General features: G+C 47.2%; 1 protein-coding gene across 1 annotated transcript in view; it reads right to left on the bottom strand.

Moving 5' to 3' along the window:
- Positions 1–19,174, bottom strand: part of plcd4b (phospholipase C, delta 4b) — a 48,830-nt gene that overhangs the window by 22,883 nt on the left and 6,773 nt on the right. The window contains exons 5-8 of the mRNA XM_069936010.1: positions 14,642–14,876; positions 7,631–7,832; positions 6,735–6,879; positions 3,316–3,468 (exon numbers count right to left, since the gene is read on the bottom strand). Of these exons, the coding sequence (XP_069792111.1) occupies positions 3,316–3,468; positions 6,735–6,879; positions 7,631–7,832; positions 14,642–14,876 (735 nt within the window). The remainder of the gene's footprint in view (positions 1–3,315; positions 3,469–6,734; positions 6,880–7,630; positions 7,833–14,641; positions 14,877–19,174) is intronic.

Raw genomic sequence — 19,174 nt, forward strand, 5'->3', positions numbered from 1 at the left:
ACATTTACTCTGTCTGTCCCTCTCATAATTTTAAATACCTCTATCAAATCTCATCTCATTCTTCTACACTCCAGGGAATAAAGCCCTAGCCTGTTTAACTTTTCCCTGTAATTCAGTTCCTGAAGTCCGGCAACATCCTAGTAAATCTTCTTTGCATTCTTTCAATTTTATTAATATCTTTCTTATAGTTAGGTGACCAAAACAGCACACGTCTTGCACAACTTTACCATAACATCCCAACTCCTGTACTCAATATTTTGATTTATGAAGACTAATGCACCAGAAGCTTTCCTATCCATCTGTGACGCCACTTTCAGGGAATTATGTAACTGTATTCCAAGATCCCTCTGTTCTACCGCACTCCTCAGGGCCCGACCATTTAACGTGTACGTCCTTTCTTGGTTTGTCCTTCCAAAATGCAACACCTCACACTTGTCTGAATTGAATTCCATCTGCCATTTTGCAGCCCATTTTTCCAGCTGGTCCAGATCCCTCTGCAAGCTTTGAAAACCTTCTTCACTGTCCACAACGCCTCCAATCTTAGTGTCATCTGCAAATTTGTTGAACCAGTTCACCACATTATCATCCAGATCATTGATATAGACAAAAACAATAAGGGTCCCAGCACCGATCCCTGAGGCACACCACTAGTCAAAGGCCTCCAGTCTGAGAAGCATCATCCACTATTACTCTCTGGCTTCTCCCATCCAGCCACCGTCAAATCTATTTTACTACCTGACCATGAATACTGAGTGGCTGAACCTTCCTGTCTAACCTCCTATGCGAAACCTTGTCAAAGGCCTTACTAAAGTCCATGTAGACAACATCCACAGTTTTTCCTTCATCAACTTTCCTGGTAACCTCCTCAAACACTCTATCGGATCAGTTAAACACGACCTATCATGAACAAAGCCACGTTGACAATCCCTAAATGAGTGGTAGGGAATTAGTAGAGAAGATACTGAGGGACAGGATCAATTTGCATCTGGAAAGGTGTGGACTGATTTGGGACAGTCAGCGTGGCTTTGTATGAGGGAAAGGTCATGTCTTATGAACTTCACTGAGCTTCTTGGGGAGGTGATTGTTGAGGGTGGGGCAGTGGATGTCAGTCCTTGGTAGTAAAGCTTTCGACAAGACCCCCGTGGTAGGCTGGTCGAGAAGATGAACGCACATGAGATCCACGGAGACTTGGGAGATGGAGTTTTGAATTGGTCTGACTGTAGAGCTTAGTGGCATGATTGGTGTAGTGGTTAGCGCAATGCCTTTACAGCACCAGCGATCAGGAGCCAACAAGGGTTCAAATCCCACACTGTCTGTAAGGAGTTTGTACATTCTCCCTGTGTCTGCGTGGGTTTTCCCTGGGGGCTCCAGTTTCCTCCCAAAGTCCAAAACATACTGGGTGTAATTGGGTGTAATTGGGCGTAATTGGGTGGCACAGACTTGTTAGCTGAAAGGGCCTGTTACTGTGCTGTACGACTAAATTTAAATTTAAATTATATTTTACAATTTTAATTTAAATAGAGTGGTGTTATGTGACCAGTTGTGTTCCACTGGGATCAGTCCTGGGACAACTTTTGTCTGTGGTAAGTATAAATTATTTGAAATAAAATGTAAGAGAGCTGATGGGTGAGTTTGCAGAATTGTGGGGTTGTCAAAGGATTCAACAGGATATATGCAAATCTCTTTGACACGACAAACGCTAAGAGATGACTTAATGGTGAATAAGATTATGAGAGGCTTAAATAGGGTGGACAGCCAACACCCTTTCCCTCGGTTGACGATAGCAAATACCAGAGGGCATCTGTTTAAGATGAGGGGACGAAGGTTTTGGAGAGACGTCAGGGGTAAGTTTTTTTTACACACAAAGTGGTGGGTGCCTGGAATGCATTGCCGGGGGTGCTGGTGGAGGCTAGAACAATAGGAACATTTAAAAGACTCTTAAAAGGCACATGGAGGGTTATGGGTGTGAGGGAGGGAAGGGTTAGATTGATGAGGAGTAGGTTTACATTGGTCAGCACAACATCATGGGCAGAAGGGCCTGTACTGGGCTGGAATATATTTTATTTACAGATGCCCAATTACACCCATGTGACAAATTAACCAACCAAACCTGTACATTTTTAGAACGTGGGAGGAAACCAGAGCATCCCGAGGAAACCCATGCAGACACAGGGAGAACTCCTTACAGAGAGCGCGGGACTCAAACCTGGGTTGCTGGGGCTGTAACAGCGTTGCGCTAACCATGCCGCCTTCCCAATATTCTATGTTGTGTGCGTGCAACGCGCAAAAGTGCTGGAGAAACTCAGCAGGTCATGCATCCACAGGAAACAAACAGCAGTTGAGGGAAAGATCTGCAGCGAACTCCTATCTCCCTGGGCCCTTCATCAGGAATGTGGACAAACAGCTGAATACAAAATGGTGGGAGGAGGAGGAGGAGAGAATGGAAGAAGGGGCGGAGCACAGGCAACAGGTATTGATGGAGATGGAGGATGGTCAGAGTCAGGGTACTAGAGTCGAAAATAAGAGGCATGGGTTTGTAAGGGACCTGAGGAGTAACCTTACCATACAGAGGGAGGTGGGTGTGTGTCTCACGAGCTGCCGGAGGAAGTGGTAAAGGCGGGGTCACTCCTCTAGTGGTAGAGGCGGGTCAAGCAGCATCAGGAGACAATACAATGTTGAAAAGACCTTTCGACAGGTCTGTGGACAGAACAGTGTAGGACAGCCATTCTCAACAGGGGCCAAATCTCCCCCCATTCTTCTACATTCCAGGGATTAAAGTTCTATCCTGTTTAACCTTTCCCTGTAACTCAGTTCCTGAAGCCCGGGCAACATCCTAGTAAATCTTCTCTGAACTTTTTCTATCTTATTGATAATTTTCCTGTAGCTCGGTGACCAAAACCGCACACAATGTCTTACACAACTTTACAATAACATCCTAACTCCAAAACTCTATACTTTGATTTATGAAGGCCAATAAAGTCCACAGACAGAATCATAAAATATTTTTGATTTTTTTTTTAATGAAGTTGGTAGAAGTGCGGAAGAAACCAAAACTTGATTCTTCACAGGGAAGGGGGCCCAGAAACTTTAAGCAAGTGGGGGAGGGGGGGGGGGGGGAGGCATAGACAAAACAAGGTTGAGAGTGACTGGACTCGAGGGAAATGGGCTGAATGCAGGCCAATGGGACTGGCTTGGTCAGTACGGACATGTGGGGCCAAAGGGCCTGTTTGCAAGCTGGAGAATTCTCTGACATGCCTGCAGGGTATAGAGGGTACAGTGCGATGAAATCTCGAGGTCCTGTGTCCTGGGCCTCACCTCAGGAGATGGGAGCTCACTGCCAATTTTTCCATCGATGGTGCTGGTCAGCAGCTTGTCTCCCAGGATGGTTCTCAGGTGATGCGCCATCACTGTCTGCTGCTCCAGACTGCAGTGGTTCTCGATGGAGAGGATGACTGGAAACTCGGACACCTGCCGGGAAAGGGATGGGTGGGGAGGGGGGATCAGTTAAAGTACAGGACCAACTTCATCACTACTGCAACACCCACTCTTTCCCCTCCCCCATCACCTCCCACTCCCTCCTCACCTCCATCACTGCCCTCTCCCCCTTCCTCCTCTTCCTCTCCCTCCCCTCTCGCTCCTTCCTCTCTCCTCCCCCTCCATAACCACCTACTCCCTCCCCTCCTTCCCCATCACTGCCCTCTCTCCTTCCCTTCTCCTTCTCCTTCCCCTCTCACTCCTTCCCCTCCCCTCCCTTCCCTCCCCCTCTCATTCCCCTCTCCCTCCCTCTCCATCACCTCTCACCCCTTGCTCTCTATCACGACCCCTTCCCTCCTCTCCCCTGTCCCTCCTCTCCTCCCCTCCTTCTCTCACTCTCATCCCCTCCCATCTCTACTCTCCCCTTCCCCCTCCCACCCCAGTACTGCCCTGCATCCCCCTCCCCCCCACCCCCGTCGGCTTAGCGATTGGAACTAGAGGGTGATGGTGAAGGATTGTGTTTGTGACATCAGAAGTTGGTTGTTTTAGAACATGGAACATTCAGCAGAGAACAGGCCCTTCAGCCCACAATGTTGTGCCACCTATATCAGTCTATCCATCAGCAATCTAATCCTAACCATGAGGTGGTGCAGACTCTGCGGGAGGAGGAGACCTGAACAGGGCACCATAATCAGGGAGAACACACTGTTGTTGAGAAGGAGAAGCAGAGAGAGACGACCCTGTTTGGGAGTCTGCGATAAACCTGAGATAAATTTCTCAATGCATCTACTACATATCAGCATTTCCACATCACCACATTTCGGTAATAACATTGTTGGACCCAACTTATCTCTCAAATAAGCTCCTTAACTCAGTGGTTCCCAAACATTCTCGGCCTCCAGGTCACACCCCGAGGGCCTCCTTCACCATACAACGGCGCTGGTGGGGGTCTTCTTTCTTTGGCTTGGCTTCGCGGATGAAGATTTATGGAGGGGGTAAAAGTCCACGTCAGCTGCAGGCTGGTTTGTGGCTGACAAGTCTGATGCGGGACAGGCAGACACGGTTGCAGCGGCTGCAGGGGAAAATTGGTTGGTTGGGGTTGGGTGTTAGGTTTTACCTCCTTTGCCTTTTGTCAGTGAGGTGGGCTCTGCGGTCTTCTTCAAAGGAGGTTGCTGCCCGCCAAACTGTGAGGCGCCAAGATGCACGGTTTGAGGCGATATCAGCCCACTGGCGGTGGTCAATGTGGCAGCACCAAGAGATTACTTTAGGCAGTCCTTGTACCTTTTCTTTGGTGCACCTCTGTCACGGTGGCCAGTGGAGAGCTCGCCATATAACACGATCTTGGGAAGGCGATGGTCCTCCATTCTGGAGACGTGACCCATCCAGCGCAGCTGGATCTTCAGCAGCGTGGACTCGATGCTGTCGACCTCTGCCATCTCGAGTACTTCGACGTTAGGGATGAAAGTGCTCCAATGGATGTTGAGGATGGAGCGGAGACAACGCTGGTGGAAGCGTTCTAGGAGCCGTAGGTGATGCCGGTAGAGGACCCATGATTCGGAGCCGAACAGGAGTGTGGGTATGACAACGGCTCTGTATACGCTTATCTTTGTGAGGTTTTTCAGTTGGTTGTTTTTCCAGACTCTTTTGTGTAGTCTTCCAAAGGCGCTATTTGCCTTGGCGAGTCTGTTGTCTATCTCATTGTCGATCCTTGCATCTGATGAAATGGTGCAGCCGAGATAGGTAAACTGGTTGACCGTTTTGAGTTTTGTGTGCCCGATGGAGATGTGGGGGGGCTGGTAGTCATGGTGGTGAGCTGGCTGATGGAGGACCTCAGTTTTCTTCAGGCTGACTTCCAGGCCAAACATTTTGGCAGTTTCCGCAAAGCAGGACGTCAAGCGCTGAAGAGCTGGCTCTGAATGGGCAACTAAAGCGGCATCGTCTGCAAAGAGTAGTTCACGGACAAGTTTCTCTTGTGTCTTGGTGTGAGCTTGCAGGCGCCTCAGATTGAAGAGACTGCCATCCGTGCAGTACCGGATGTAAACAGCGTCTTCATTGTTGGGGTCTTTCATGGCTTGGTTCAGCAATGGCGGCTCTGAGTGGGGTGGGGGTTAATGGCGGCTCTGAGATGGGGTTGTGGCAGATCTGAGAGGGGGTTTGGTGGCAGCGCTGAGTGGGGGGGGGGTGAGGCTAGTGACGCCAGTACAATGCGGTGGCCACCGAGACCAGCTCTCGCGAGAACGCCTCGTCACCGTTTATTTTGCTCACTTCAGCCAGCCCGAGTCTGGCCAGAAAATGACTGCACCGGCTTCTTCATTAGGACTTTGCAGCAAAATTAAATAATAACAAGTTCGGAATGTCGTCGTTTCCCCCCCCCCCCCCCCACCGCTCCTTATTCCTCGCCACCCCCTTGGCTCTTTCCACTGTCCACATGGGAGCGGCAGCCCGCACATTGGGAATCATTACCTTAACTGATAGTTACAAAGAAAAGTGTATTATTTTGTATTCTATATTTATTTTCTAATTGTTCAAATGACATTAAATATCTTCCTTTGTTACAATCTTCTATATAATTCCTTTCCAAGACCAAACACTTAAAAATTGATTATCCACTGAGAATGGAACAAGTCGATTTTGTATCAAAAGACATTTTAGGCAGGACTGTTAGGTCTGCTTTGTTCATGAATGAGTGAGACAAACACCAGACTGAGTCGAAATCAGGGTTCTTTGTTCTTTATTACCGGATTGTAACACTTGCGACCAACCATGTTAGTCGGAGAATGCATTCTGCCGTTATCAGCAAAATGGTGATTTTTTATACCCTTGGATACATGCTTAGAACATCATCATATCATTACTTGTCCAATGACTAAAACTGTTGCTATCCTTTCCCTGCTAGCTTCCTGCCTCTCAATCCATCAATGTCTCTCTTATCTTGTAAGTACAAGGATGCATTTACATCTTGTTACAGCCCTGTACAGGGCAGGGTAACTCCTTACACATTCCCATCTCATGATGTTTTACCTTACAGGACACAGCGCACCTCGTTCCAATCTCATCATTTAACTTATTCCAAAACATTAATCAAATGTTTCAACAACGGTGTTTCCCTCTCCCCAGATTTTAATTTTCAGTCCCATTTATATATATAAAATCTTCTGATGTCCTCTCTCCTATTTTATTAGTTTCTATTTTAATTCATGCTGGTTCTTCTCTCTCATCAAAAAAAAAAGACCAAAAATCTCAATTGAACTTGGACTCACCTTAAAGGCATACTTGTCCAGCACGGAGATGACATCCTTGAAGAAGATCTTTGAGGTCAGCGTATGTCCGTGGTAAACCACCGGCTCCTGGTTGGGACCATCCCAGCAATCCACCTCCACACAGCGGCAGCCCTTCTTCAGAGCTCTGGGAGGAGAGGGGGAGTCAGCTGAGGACAATTCAGTACCACCTCCCCAACCCCCATCCTGGGGGCTGCCGGATGTGTCCATGTGAGACAAGACAGTGGAGAGGTTGGTTACAGGGTATTAACACAAGGAGGGTCCCACAGTCTGAAGGACAGAGGGAGTGAGGGTCTCACAGTCTGAGGGAGGGAGGGAGGGTCCCACAGTCTAGGGACAGAGGGAGGGAGGGTCTCACATACTGTGGGATGGAGGGAGGGTCCCATAGTCTGAAGGAGGGAGGGTCCTGCAGTCTGAGGGATAGAGGGAGGGAGGATCCCAAAGTCTGAGGGATGGAGGCACGGGGGGAGGGGGGCTGCATTTTCCCTGAATCATCCATCCTGTTGTGCTCCTGTGGATGGGGGTGGGTTGGATCAGGGAAGGGTGGGATCTGCATCCAGAGTCAAGCACATTCAGGCTCAGATCCATGATGGGGACAGGTGGCAACAGAGGTGGTGAGGGAACAAACTGAGCCAAGTAACAAGGGTTCCTAGGCAGGAGAGAAAGCGGAGGGTCTCCTTTGATGGGCAAAGATGGGGGGGGGTAGGGGGGGTCTGCAAGGTTTCGGGAGCAGGAACCCAGGGAGAAGACTGGCTGCGTTTCAGTGGAAAAGTCTGAGCATCATCACCAAGGCATCCTTGGAGGACGGAACGAGTTGACGGAGGATCTCAGGGCAGGGCAGTTGGCTGGGAGATGAGCCTCAGTCCAGCGGGTAATACCTGATGTAGCCCTCCACACTGCTGGGTCCCCGCAGCTGGTCCTCCAGCAAGTAGGTGTTGTGGGAGGAGGAGATGAAGTAATGGCAAAGAGGCTGGCCCATGTCCTGGTGGATGGGCTCGTGCTTGAGTTTAAAGATGGAACCTTCCGGAGAGCAGAGGTACATGAGGAACCCGTCCAAGGTCAGTGAGTACAACTTCCTGGCTGAAAGCACAAAAGGCACAGGCCAGGGTCACTGAGGAGCATCAAAGTGGTCTATTCATTTATAAGACAGGAGCTGAAAAAGGCCATTCAGCCCATCAAGTCTGTCCTCCCATTTAATCATGAGCTGATCTATTTTCCCACTCAGCCCCACTGCCCGGCCTTTCCCCCATAACCTCTGATGCCCTGGCTAATCAAGAACCTATCAATCTCTGCCTTAAATACACCCAATGACCCGGCCTCCACAACTGCCCATGGCAACAAATTCCCCCTCTGGCTGAAGAAATTCCTCCACATCTCAATTCTAACCAGATGCCCTTTAATCCTGAAGTTATTCGCTCTTGTCCTAGACTCTCCCAACTTTTCTACATCTACTCTGTCCACGCCTTTCAACATTTGAAATGTTTCAATGAGATTCTCCCTTATTCTCCCGAATATCAGTATGTATTGGCCAAAAGCTGACAAACGCTCCTCACATGATAACCCTTTCATTCCCAGAATCATCCTTGAGAACCTCCTCTGAACCCTCTCCAATGTCAGCACATCCTTTCTTAAATGAGGAACCCAAAAAGGAATCTCAGGTTGTATGTGTTGTCCTGTATGTACCTCTGGCAATAAATATGAATCAAAACTGCTCACAATACTCCAAATGAGGTCTCACCAGGGCCTTATAAAGCCTCAACATCACATCCCTGCTCTTATATTCTATTCCTCTTGAAATGAACGCCAGCATCGCATTTGCTTTCTTCACCACCGACTCAACCTGCAAGTTTACCTTCAGGCTCCTACACGAGGTCTCCCAGGTCCCTTCGCATCTAGGTGTTTTCAATTTTCTCCCCAATGAGAAAATAGTCTGCCTGTTTATTTTTCTACCAAAGTCCATGACCGCCCACTTTCCGACATTATATTTCATTTGCCACTTCCCTACCCATTCTCATCTGAGCCTCCCTCAACACGACCCCCTTCTCCACCTCCCTTCATATCATTCACAAACTTGACCACATTTATTCCATCATCCAAATCATTAATATACAACATCAAAAGAAGCGGCCCCAACATCGACCCCTGTGGACAACCACAAGCATCCGGCAGCCAATCAGAATATGATCCTTATATTCTGACTCTCTGCTTCGTTCCCATCAGCCAATGGTCTACCCATGCTAGTACGATTCCTGTGGTACCATGGGCTCTCATCTTGTTCCACAGCCGCATGTGTGGCACCTTGTCAAGGACCTTCTAAAATCTAAATTCACAACATCCACTGTATCTCCTTTATCCGGCCGGCTCGTCACTTAACCATATAACCATACTCAAAGAATTCCAATAGGTTTGTCAAACAAGATTTTCCCTTAAAGAAACCGTTCTGACTTTGGCCTATCTTATCATGTGCCTTCATGTGCTCTGAAATCTCATCCTTTTCAACGTCTTCCCAACCACTGACATCAGGCTAACCAGCCTATAATTTCCTTTCTGCTGCCTCTCTCTTTCTTCTTAAACAGTGGGGTGACATTCGCAATTTTCCAGTCCTCTGGGATCATACCAGAATCTATCGATTCCTGAACGATCATTACTAATGCCTCCACAATCTCCAGAACCCGAGGGTGCAATCCATCTGGACCGAGAGACTTAATAGTAACTGCACTCACTTCCCTACCCTGATACCCTTCAACATCTGGCACACTGCTAGTGTCTGCCACAGTGAAGACTGATGCAAAATACTCATTCAGTTCCTCTGCCATCTCCTTGTCTCCCATTACACTGGTCAACAATTATTTTTCAAAAGGTTTGATTCCTGAGGCAAAATTGGGAATTATGATAGGCAACTTCGTTAATTTCAGATTTGTGGTATTGTGTCGGAAGTTGGAGAAACATAAAATCAACATGTATTGAATTTAGTGTGCTTAATCACACCATGATGCTGAGCCAAGCTGTCAGGTTGACTGCACGTTGCATAACAAATACGAGGAGCCTAGGGTTTGTCTTTTTATATTTAAATTTAGATGTTCAGCACAGTAACAGCCATTTCAGACCACAAGCCCGTGCCGCCCAATTACATACAATTGACCTACAACCCCTGGTACATTTTGAACGGTGGGAGGAAACTGGAGACCCCAGGGAAAACCCATGCAGACACGGGAAGAATGTACCAAATGCTTACAGACAGCGCGGATTTGAACCCTGGTCCCGACTGCTGGCGCTGTATCATCAATGTGCTAATCGCCCCGCCAACTGTGCTACCCGTCTTGGTTACCAATTTTACAACCGAAGGAGAGCTCATGGGCTTTGAGCATCTTTGAGCCTTAAGAGAATACTCGCCTCAAATGTACCAGGGTGTATCGCAACTGTGGCGACATCAATGAGACATTTCTACCGTATTGAATTTCCTTGAAGACAATAAATGCTCTTGTTAAGTACACTCATTCTGCTATTGCCTGAAGAACATGCGGTCTATCTGTATCAATGTAATGCACAGCATCTGGATATGTGAGCTGCTTTTATAGCCTGTCTGCATCTATCCTGACTAAGCATGCGCAGGCCTAAGACAACAATTGCATAGAACCTGCATTGAGTGCAGGCCCAGGCCCAGTTGGACTGGCCAAAACAGCTTTTTTTAATGGGCAATATAGAAGTAGACTTAAAATATGACAGGAAATCACAAAACTAGATTATATATTTAAAAAATGGTATGTAATAGGAAATTTTAAGGCTATTTTTGTGATCAGCAACCCAAAATCCTTAAATGCACCCAAAAGTGATCAGGAGGCAAAATCTTTGTTGTTTCTCCAGCATCTCTTTCTAGTGTCCAATATCTATTCTCAACTCTTTTTACTCTTTATATACTTGAAGAAGCTTTTTGTATCCACTCTGATATAAATGATCTAATTGTCCCTCACAGTGTTTCCTGAGTATTGCCCCTCCCACAATGATAAACTCCCCCTCCGATATTTTGTCTTTTGGCACATTTGAGGATACTCTAGAACATCACAGCACTGTAACAGGCCTTTCAGCCCATCTAGTCTGTGCCAAAATATTAATCTGCCAGTCCCATTGACCTGCACCCAGACCATAGTTCTCCATGGCCATCCCATCCATGTACCATAGAACCATAGAACGTGACAGCAAAGAAACAGGCCTCTTCGGCCCTTCAAGTCTGTGCCAAACATTTTTTTGCCTAGTCCCTATACCTATCAAAATTAAATGTCTAGATTGAGTTCATGAATCCATTAATACTCAGTTTTGTGTGCAGTGTTGGTCACCTAACTACAGGAAAGATATCAATAAGATAGAAAGAGTGCAGAGGGGATTTACTAGGATGTTGCCCAGACTTCAGGAACAGGTTAGGAGATTAGTCCCTGGAACACAGAAGAACGAGGTGAGATTTGATCAAGGTATTTAAATTATGAGAGGGATCGACAAGAGTAAATGTAGGTCGGCTTTTTCCACTGAGGGGAGGTGAGATGCAAACCAGAGGACATGGGTTAAGGGTGAAAGGGGAAATGTTTAGGGGGAACTTCTTCACACAGAGAGTGGTACGAGCTGCCAGCTGAAGTGGTAAATGTGGGGTCAATTTTAACATTTAAGAGGAATTTGGACAGGTATATGAATGGGGGAGATATGGACTGGGGGAAGGTCAGTGGGATTAGACAAAAATAATAGTTTGGCACAGACTAGAAGGGCTGAAGGGCCTGTTTCTGTGCTGTAATATTCTAAGTCTGCCTATCCAAGTTTTGAGTCTCCGCTCTCTGAGGTAGAAATCACAGCTGACCTCCCACCTCAGCACCCACTCTCCCTGATCCTACAACGATACTATGGAGGGGGGGGGGAAGTGACCTATCAGGAGGGAGCCATGATGGCAGGACCTCTGCCACTGAGCCTGGCCCTGTGATGCCAACATACCATTCGCCTTCTTTATTGCCGATCCAACCTGACAGTCAAGTTTCAGGTTATCCTGCACGAGGACCCCCAAGTCCCTTTGTACTTTTGAGGTTTGAATTTTCTCCCCATGCAAATAATAATCTGACTGTTTATTTCCTCAACCAAAATGCCCAACCGTACATTTCTCAACATTATATCGCATCTGCCATTTCTTCACCCGTTCTCCTAAGCTGTCCAAGTCTCTCTGCAAGCCTTCGACTTCTTCTACACTTCATACTCTACCACCTATCTTGGTGTCATCTGTAAACTTTGCCATGAAACCATTTAATCCACAATCTAAATCATCAATAAACATTGTAAAAAGAAGCTGACCCTTGTGGAAAACCACTAGTAACAGGCAATCAACCAGAACAGGATCCCTTTATTCCGACCCTTTGCTTCCTGCCTATCAGCCAATGCTCCATCCAATCTAATATCTTTCCTGGAATTCCATGGGCTCTCATCTTATTAAACAGCCTCTTATGCGGCACCTTATCAAAGGCCATTTGAAAATCCAAATACACAACATCCACATCCTCTCCCTTGTTCATCCTACTTGAGATTTCCTCAAAATGTTCTATCAGGTTGGTCAGGCAGGATCTTCCTTCATGAACTCATGCTGGCTTGGACCCATCATGCCATGCACCTTGAAGTATTCCATAACCTTGTTCTTGAGTATCGATTCCAATATCTTTCCAATTATTGAAGTCAGACTAATAGGCCTATCATTTCCTTTTTTTCTGCCTCCCTCCTTTCTTAAACAGCAGATCTACATTTGTGACCTTCCAATCCTTGGGAACCATGCCAGAGTTGATTGATTTTTGGAAAATCAATTCCAATGTCTCTACAGACTCCAAGGCCACCTCCTTCAGGCTGACTGGGGGGAATCTAGTATTAGGTAATGAACCAGGTCAGGTCACAGATCTCTCAGTTGGTGAACATTTGGGGGACAGTGACCACCTCCCTGGCCTTTAGCATTGACCACCTCCCTGACCTTCAGGCTGAGTGGGGGGAATGCTGTATTAGGTAATGAACCAGGTCAGGTCACAGATTTCTCAGTTGGTGAACATTTGGGGGACAGTGACCACCTCCCTGGCCTTTGGCATTGTCATGGACAAGGATAGAGTTAGAGAGGTCAGGAAAATATTGAATTGGGGAAGGGCTGATTATGAGGCTAGAATTTGCTTTATGAATTGGGATGACATTTTTGCTGGGAAATGTACTATGGAGATGTGGTCGATGTTTAGGAATTTCTTGCACGATGTTAGGGATACATTTGTCCCATTGAGGCAGAGAAAGAATGGTAGGGTGTAAAGATGGAAAATCTAGTCAGGTGGAAGAAGGCAGCAAAAATCAGATAGGTCTCTTGAGGAATATCGGGTAGCTTAAGAGGGGGCTGAGGAGAGCAAGAAGGGGACAAGAGAAGTGTTAAGGAGAACCCCAAGGCGTTCTTCGTGTATGTGAAGAACAGAAGAATGACAGGGGTAAAGATAGGACTGATTAGAGATAAAGGTGGGAAGATGTGCCTGGAGGTTGTGGATGAGGTCCACAATGAATACTTCTCTTCGGTGTTCACCAAGGACAGGGACCTTCAGAGGACAATATGGGTTGGGTAAATGTTCTAGAGCACATTGATATTAAGAGATATAATGTGTTGGAGCAGTTAAAATGCATTAGGATGGTTAAGTCCTCGAGGCCTGACAAAATATTTCCCAGGCTGCTCCATGAGGTGAGGGAGGAGATTGCTGAGCCCCTGGCTAGGATATTTGTGTCCTTGTTACCGTGGAAATGGTACCAGAGGATTGGAGGTTGGCGAATGCTGTCTCCTTGCTCAAAAAAGATAGTAGGGTAACTCCAGGTAATTATAGACCAGTGAGCCGAACGTCTGTGGTGGGCAAGCAATTGGAAAGGATCCTTAGAGATAAGATCTGTGGGCATTTAGAGAAGCATGGTCTGGTTAGGGACAGACAGCATGGCTTGGTGAAGGGCAGATCGTGTCTCATAAGCCTGATAGAGTTCTTTGAGGAGGTGTCCAGACATATTGATGAGGGTAGTGCAGTGGATGTGGTCTACATGGATTTTAGTAAGGCATTTGACAAGGTTCCACAGGTAGGCTTATTCAGAAGGCATGGGATCCAGGGAAGCTTGGCTATGTGGATTCAGAATTGGCTTGACTGTACAAAGCAGGGGGCTGTGGCAGAGTGGGTACATTCAGATTGGAGGGTTGTGTCTAGTGGAGTCCCTCAAGGATCAGTTCTGGGACCTCTGCTTTTCATGCTTTTTATTAATGACTTGGATGAGGCGGTAGAAGGGTGGGTTGGCAAGCTTGCAAATGACACAAAGGTTGGTGGTGTTGTGGATAGTGGAGAGGATTGTAGAAGTTTGCAGAGGGACATTGACAGGATGCAGAGCTGGGCTGAGAAGTGGCAAATGGATTTCAATCCGGAGAAGTGTGAGGTGGTCACTTTGGAAGGACAAATTCCAAGGCAGAGAACAAAGTTAATGGCAGGATTCTTGGTTGTGTGGAAGAGCAGAGGCATGTGGGGGTCCATGTCCACAGATCTCTGGAAGTTGCCTCACAGGTAGGGTGAGGCAATGACCACATTCACAAGAGATTTGAATGTGAAAAAATTGGATGGGTATGGACCAAATCCAGGCAAACAGGATGAGACCAAAACAAACTTATCTGGTATGAACAGGTTGGGCTGAAGGACCTGTTCTGTGCTGCGTGATTCAATTATTCTGTAGTAGTTTACCCCTTCTTCTGAGCCTGACCCTGGTTCCTCAATCAAGGGAAGCACCCTCCCTGCCTCCAGCCCTCTACACTGCAACCACCCCTCTCCCCTACAGCTACCCCTCACACCTGATTGCTCTCCTTTATGCTGAGGCTGCCCTACCTTGCTCTGATGGCTCGTATCTGCTGACCAGGTCCATGGCCAACGTCTCCATGTCCTCCGCCTGCTCATGCTGCTCGTGTGTCAGGAAGCTGACAAACTCCGGCAGCGCCAGCTTCTTCCCGTCTTTGGAGAGCCTGTTGAACAGCTGGTGGACCTCATCGCGCTTTGTCAGGGCCTTGTAGAACAAGACAAACTCCTCTCCCTCCAGAGTTCCCGACTGGGACTTATCTGCCATCTGAAACACAGCAGCAGCTGAGCAACCCTTGACTATCAGAGAGGGTGTTCCAGCCCTTCAGCTGTCCCCAGCCTATCAAAGAGGGTGTCCCAGCTCCTCAGGTGTCCCCAGCCTATCAGAGAGGGTGTCTCAGCCCTTTAGCTGTCCCCAGCCTATCAAAGAGGGTGTCCCAGCTCCTCAGGTGTCCCCAGCCTATCAGAGAGGGTGTCTCAGCCCTTTAGCTGTCCCCAGCCTATCAAAGAGGGTGTCCCAGCTCCTCAGGTGTCCCCAGCCTATCAGAGAGGGTGTCTCAGCCCTTTAGCTGTCCCCAGCCTATCAAAGAGGGTGTCCCAGCTCCTCAGGTGGTACAGCCTATCAGTGAGCATGTTCTAGGCCCTCAGGGGTCCTCAGCCTAGCAGAGAGAATGTTTTTTGGGGGGCATCAGAGAGGCTAACTAACCTATCAGAGAAGCCGTCTCTGCGCATGTGAACATAAGAGTAGGTCACTCCGCTTTTCATCAAGATCATTAGCGATCTTCAAGTTCAACACACTTCCATGTTGATTGAATGAACAATGACCAAATATTTGGGGAATGAATTCCAAGATTCTCCACATCTCAGTCCTAGATGGTCAACCTCTTAACTGAGACTATGCCCCCAGGCAGGGATACATCCCCCATCCTGACTGTGAAGCTTCATATTTGTATGTCTGTCTCCACTCTGTCTCATCCATTCACTCTCATTACAACTGGGCAAGACTTCGGTAAGACTTGTGCATAGTTCTGGTCACCCAGGTATTGGAAGGATGTCACTGAGCTGGAGAGGAAGCAGAAAACATTGAAACACGAAAGTGTCAAAGCACAGAGATGCTAGAGGAACTCAGTTGGTCTCGCAGAGTCCATAGGAGGTCAAGATATAGAACCGATGTTTTGGGCCTGTCCTTCCTCATGGAGTCTGAATAAAGATGGGGGAGAGAAATGGGAGGGGGAGGAGTCCAGACCTACAAATAAAGGAGTTAATTGGTTATGATGAGAGGAATTTGACTCTGTGGAAGGAGACAGAGAAGGCAGCATGGTCAGTGTAGCGGGTAGCACAACGCTGTTACAGCACCAGGGACTAGGGTTCGAATCCCACGCTGTCTGTAAGGAGTTTGTACATTCTCCCCATGTCTGCGTGGGTTTTCCCCAGGGGCACCAGAGTTTCTTCCCACCGTTCAAAATAAAAACATACCGGGGGTGCAGGTCAATTGGGTGTAATCGAGCAGCATAGACTCATGGGCTAGATTAGCCTGTTACCGTGTTGTATGTCCAGATTTAAATATAGAGGGAAAAAGGAAGAGAGAGAAATAGGGAAAGATTGGGGGGGGGGGGGGGGTGGTTACCATCCAATGGAAACTGGAGAAATCGATGTTAATGCCATCTAGTTGGAGGGTGCCCAGACGGAAAGTGAGGTGTGCAAAAAGGATTCACCAAGTTATTTCTGGGACTGGAGAGCTTGAGTTACTGAAAGAGATTGGATAGGCTTAGGGGAGACCCTATAGAGGTTTATAATATTATGAGGGGCATGGACCTCTTCTCACTGCGACGTCTGGGCAGAAGATGCAGAAGCCTGAAGACCAGCACCTCTCAGTTCAAGGGCAGTTTCTTTCCAACAGCTATCAGGCTTTTGAATCTCCCCATGTTACACTGATCAGAGATGGCTCCAACACCACAAAAGGACTGTCTTGACTAATGCAAGTCACATTTTAGCACTGGATAACTGAATATTTATCTTTTTTTTCTCTTTTGTATTTATTGTCTCTTTTTAATTTAATTAAGAGTCCCATTTGAGTTGGGTTTTTTTAAACAAAGTATCTGTTTGGGTGCAGCAAGTAAGAATAATGGGCATAGGTACATTGCACAATGTTTCCTGCTCAGGTCAAGAGATTAGAACGTGGCCTCACCTGCACACTGCAGCAAACCCTCACTCTTCATCAGCCCCTCATGACGAAAGCCAAAACTTCAGATGACCTCTTTCCCCTCGTGGGAGCTGCCAGCCCTTGGTGAGTGCTTGGGAATACCCAGGTCCCTGGGAACTTCACTTATTCACTGTCTCTATCCAGATAAGAGCCCACCTTTTCCTTCCTCTCCCTGAAGTGCACGGCCTCACATCTCCCCACACCAGGCCCCACCTTGCCACTCTCCATTGCAGTCACTACATCCTCGGTACCACACAACCTCCCACCCACTCTTGTGCTACTGGAGGATGAGAATATTCTCCTTCGAGCTCAGAAGGTTCAGGGGAGATTCAGCAAAGATCCAGTAGATACAGGCAGAGAAATGGCAGATGGAATTTAATGCAGACAAGTGTGAGGTGTTGCATTTTGGAACGACAAACCAAGAAAGGACGGACAGTAAATGGTCGGGCCCTGAGGAGTGCGGAGGAACAGAGGGATCATACATAATTCTCTGAAAGTGGACAGGGTTGTAAAGAGAGCTTTTGGCATATTGGCCTTCATAAATCAAAGTATTGAGTGCAGGAGTTGGGGTTATGGTAAGACATTGGTGAGGCCAAATTTGGGGTATTATGGACAGTTTTGGTCACCTAACTACAGGAAAGATAGAAAAATTGCAGAGAAGATTTACCAGGACTTCAGGGACTGAGTTACAGGGAAAGGTTAAACAGGTGAGGACTTTATTCCCTGGAGTGTAGAAGATTGAGGGGAGATTTGATAGAGGTATTTAAAATTATGAGGAGTGTAGACAGAGTAAATGTAGATAGGCTTTTTCCAGTAAGTGTAGGTGAGATACAAGGGATAAGGGTGAAAGGGGAAAAGTTTAGGGGAAACTTCACACAGAGAGTGGTGGGTGTGTGGAACGAGCCGCCAGTTAAAGTGGTGAATTCAGGGTCAATTTTAGCATTTAAGAAGAATTTGGTCGAGTACATGGATGGGAGGGGTTTGGAGGGCTATGGACTGGGTGCAGGTCAGTGGGACTAGGGAGAATAATAATTCAGCACAGACTAGAAGGGCCGAAGGCCTGTTTCTGTGCTGTAATGTTCTATGGTCCTATGGTGTTTAATCCAGACAAATTTGAGGTGCTGCACTTTGAGGTCAAATGTGAGGGAATGTATATAGTTAATGGCAAGACTTTCAAAGCATTGAGGGATCTCGGGGTCCAGGATTGCAGATTTGTGAAAATGGCCAATTGTACAAGGCATTGGTGAGACCAAATTTGGAGTACTGTGTACAGTTTTGGTCACCAAATTATAGGAAAGATATAAACAAAATAGAGAGAGTGCAGAGAAGGTTCATGAGAATGTTGACAGGATTTCAAGGTTTGAGTTACAGGGAAAGGTTGTGCAGACTAGGGCTTTTTTCTCTGGAGCGTAGAAGATTGAGGGGGGACTTGATCGAGGTGTTTAAGATTTTAAAAGGGACAGACAGAGTAAATGTGGATAGGCTTTTTCAATTAAGAGTGGGGGAGATTCAAACTAGAGGACATGGTTTAAGATTGAAGGGGGAAAATTATAAGGGGAACATGAGGGGAAATTTCTTTACGCAAAGGGTGGTGGGGATGTGGAATGAGCTTCCGGCAGACGTGGTCGAGGCGGGACCATTGGTTGCATTTAAGGAAAGACTGGATAGTTACATGGAGAGGAGAGGACTGGAGGGGTATGGACCGGGTGCTGGTCAGTGGGACTAGGAGGGTGGGAATTTGTTACGGCATGGACTAGTAGGGCCGAACTGGCCTGTTCTGTGCTGTAAGTGGTTATATGGTTATACAGAGAGGACGGTAAAGAAGGCGTATGGTATGTGTGGCTTCAGCAGCGGGTCATTGAGTATTAACAAAATGAAGTCACATTGCAGTGATGGAAAACTTTGGTTTGGCTGCACTGTGGGCAATTTTGATTGCCCCATTACAGGACGGATGTGGAAACTTTGGAAATAGAACACGAGAGGCTTACTAGGATTTTCTCTGGATTAGAGGGCATATGTTATGGGGAGAGGCTCGTTAAAGTTGGGCTGTTTTCTCTGGAGCGATGGAAGCTGAGGGGAGACCTGATGGAGGTTTATAAAATCACGATGGGCATCCATATGGTGGACCACCCATTCTCAACCTTTATTCGGCTATGGCCCCCGAAGGTCTCTGCTCAAAGTTTCTGGGCTCCCTTCCCTGTGAAGCACTCAAGTTTTCACTTCTTCTGTTCTTCTCTCCTACCAACTACATTTTAAAAAAATTATGTTATGTGAGGTGAAAAGAAAACACGGCTTTTACTGAAATGTGCTGTCGCCGGCATTGAGAATGGCTGAGGTAGACAGTCAGATTCTTTTCCACGAGG

This window comes from Narcine bancroftii, chromosome 4 (genome assembly GCF_036971445.1).
Source record: "Narcine bancroftii isolate sNarBan1 chromosome 4, sNarBan1.hap1, whole genome shotgun sequence".
Taxonomy (NCBI): domain Eukaryota; kingdom Metazoa; phylum Chordata; class Chondrichthyes; order Torpediniformes; family Narcinidae; genus Narcine; species Narcine bancroftii.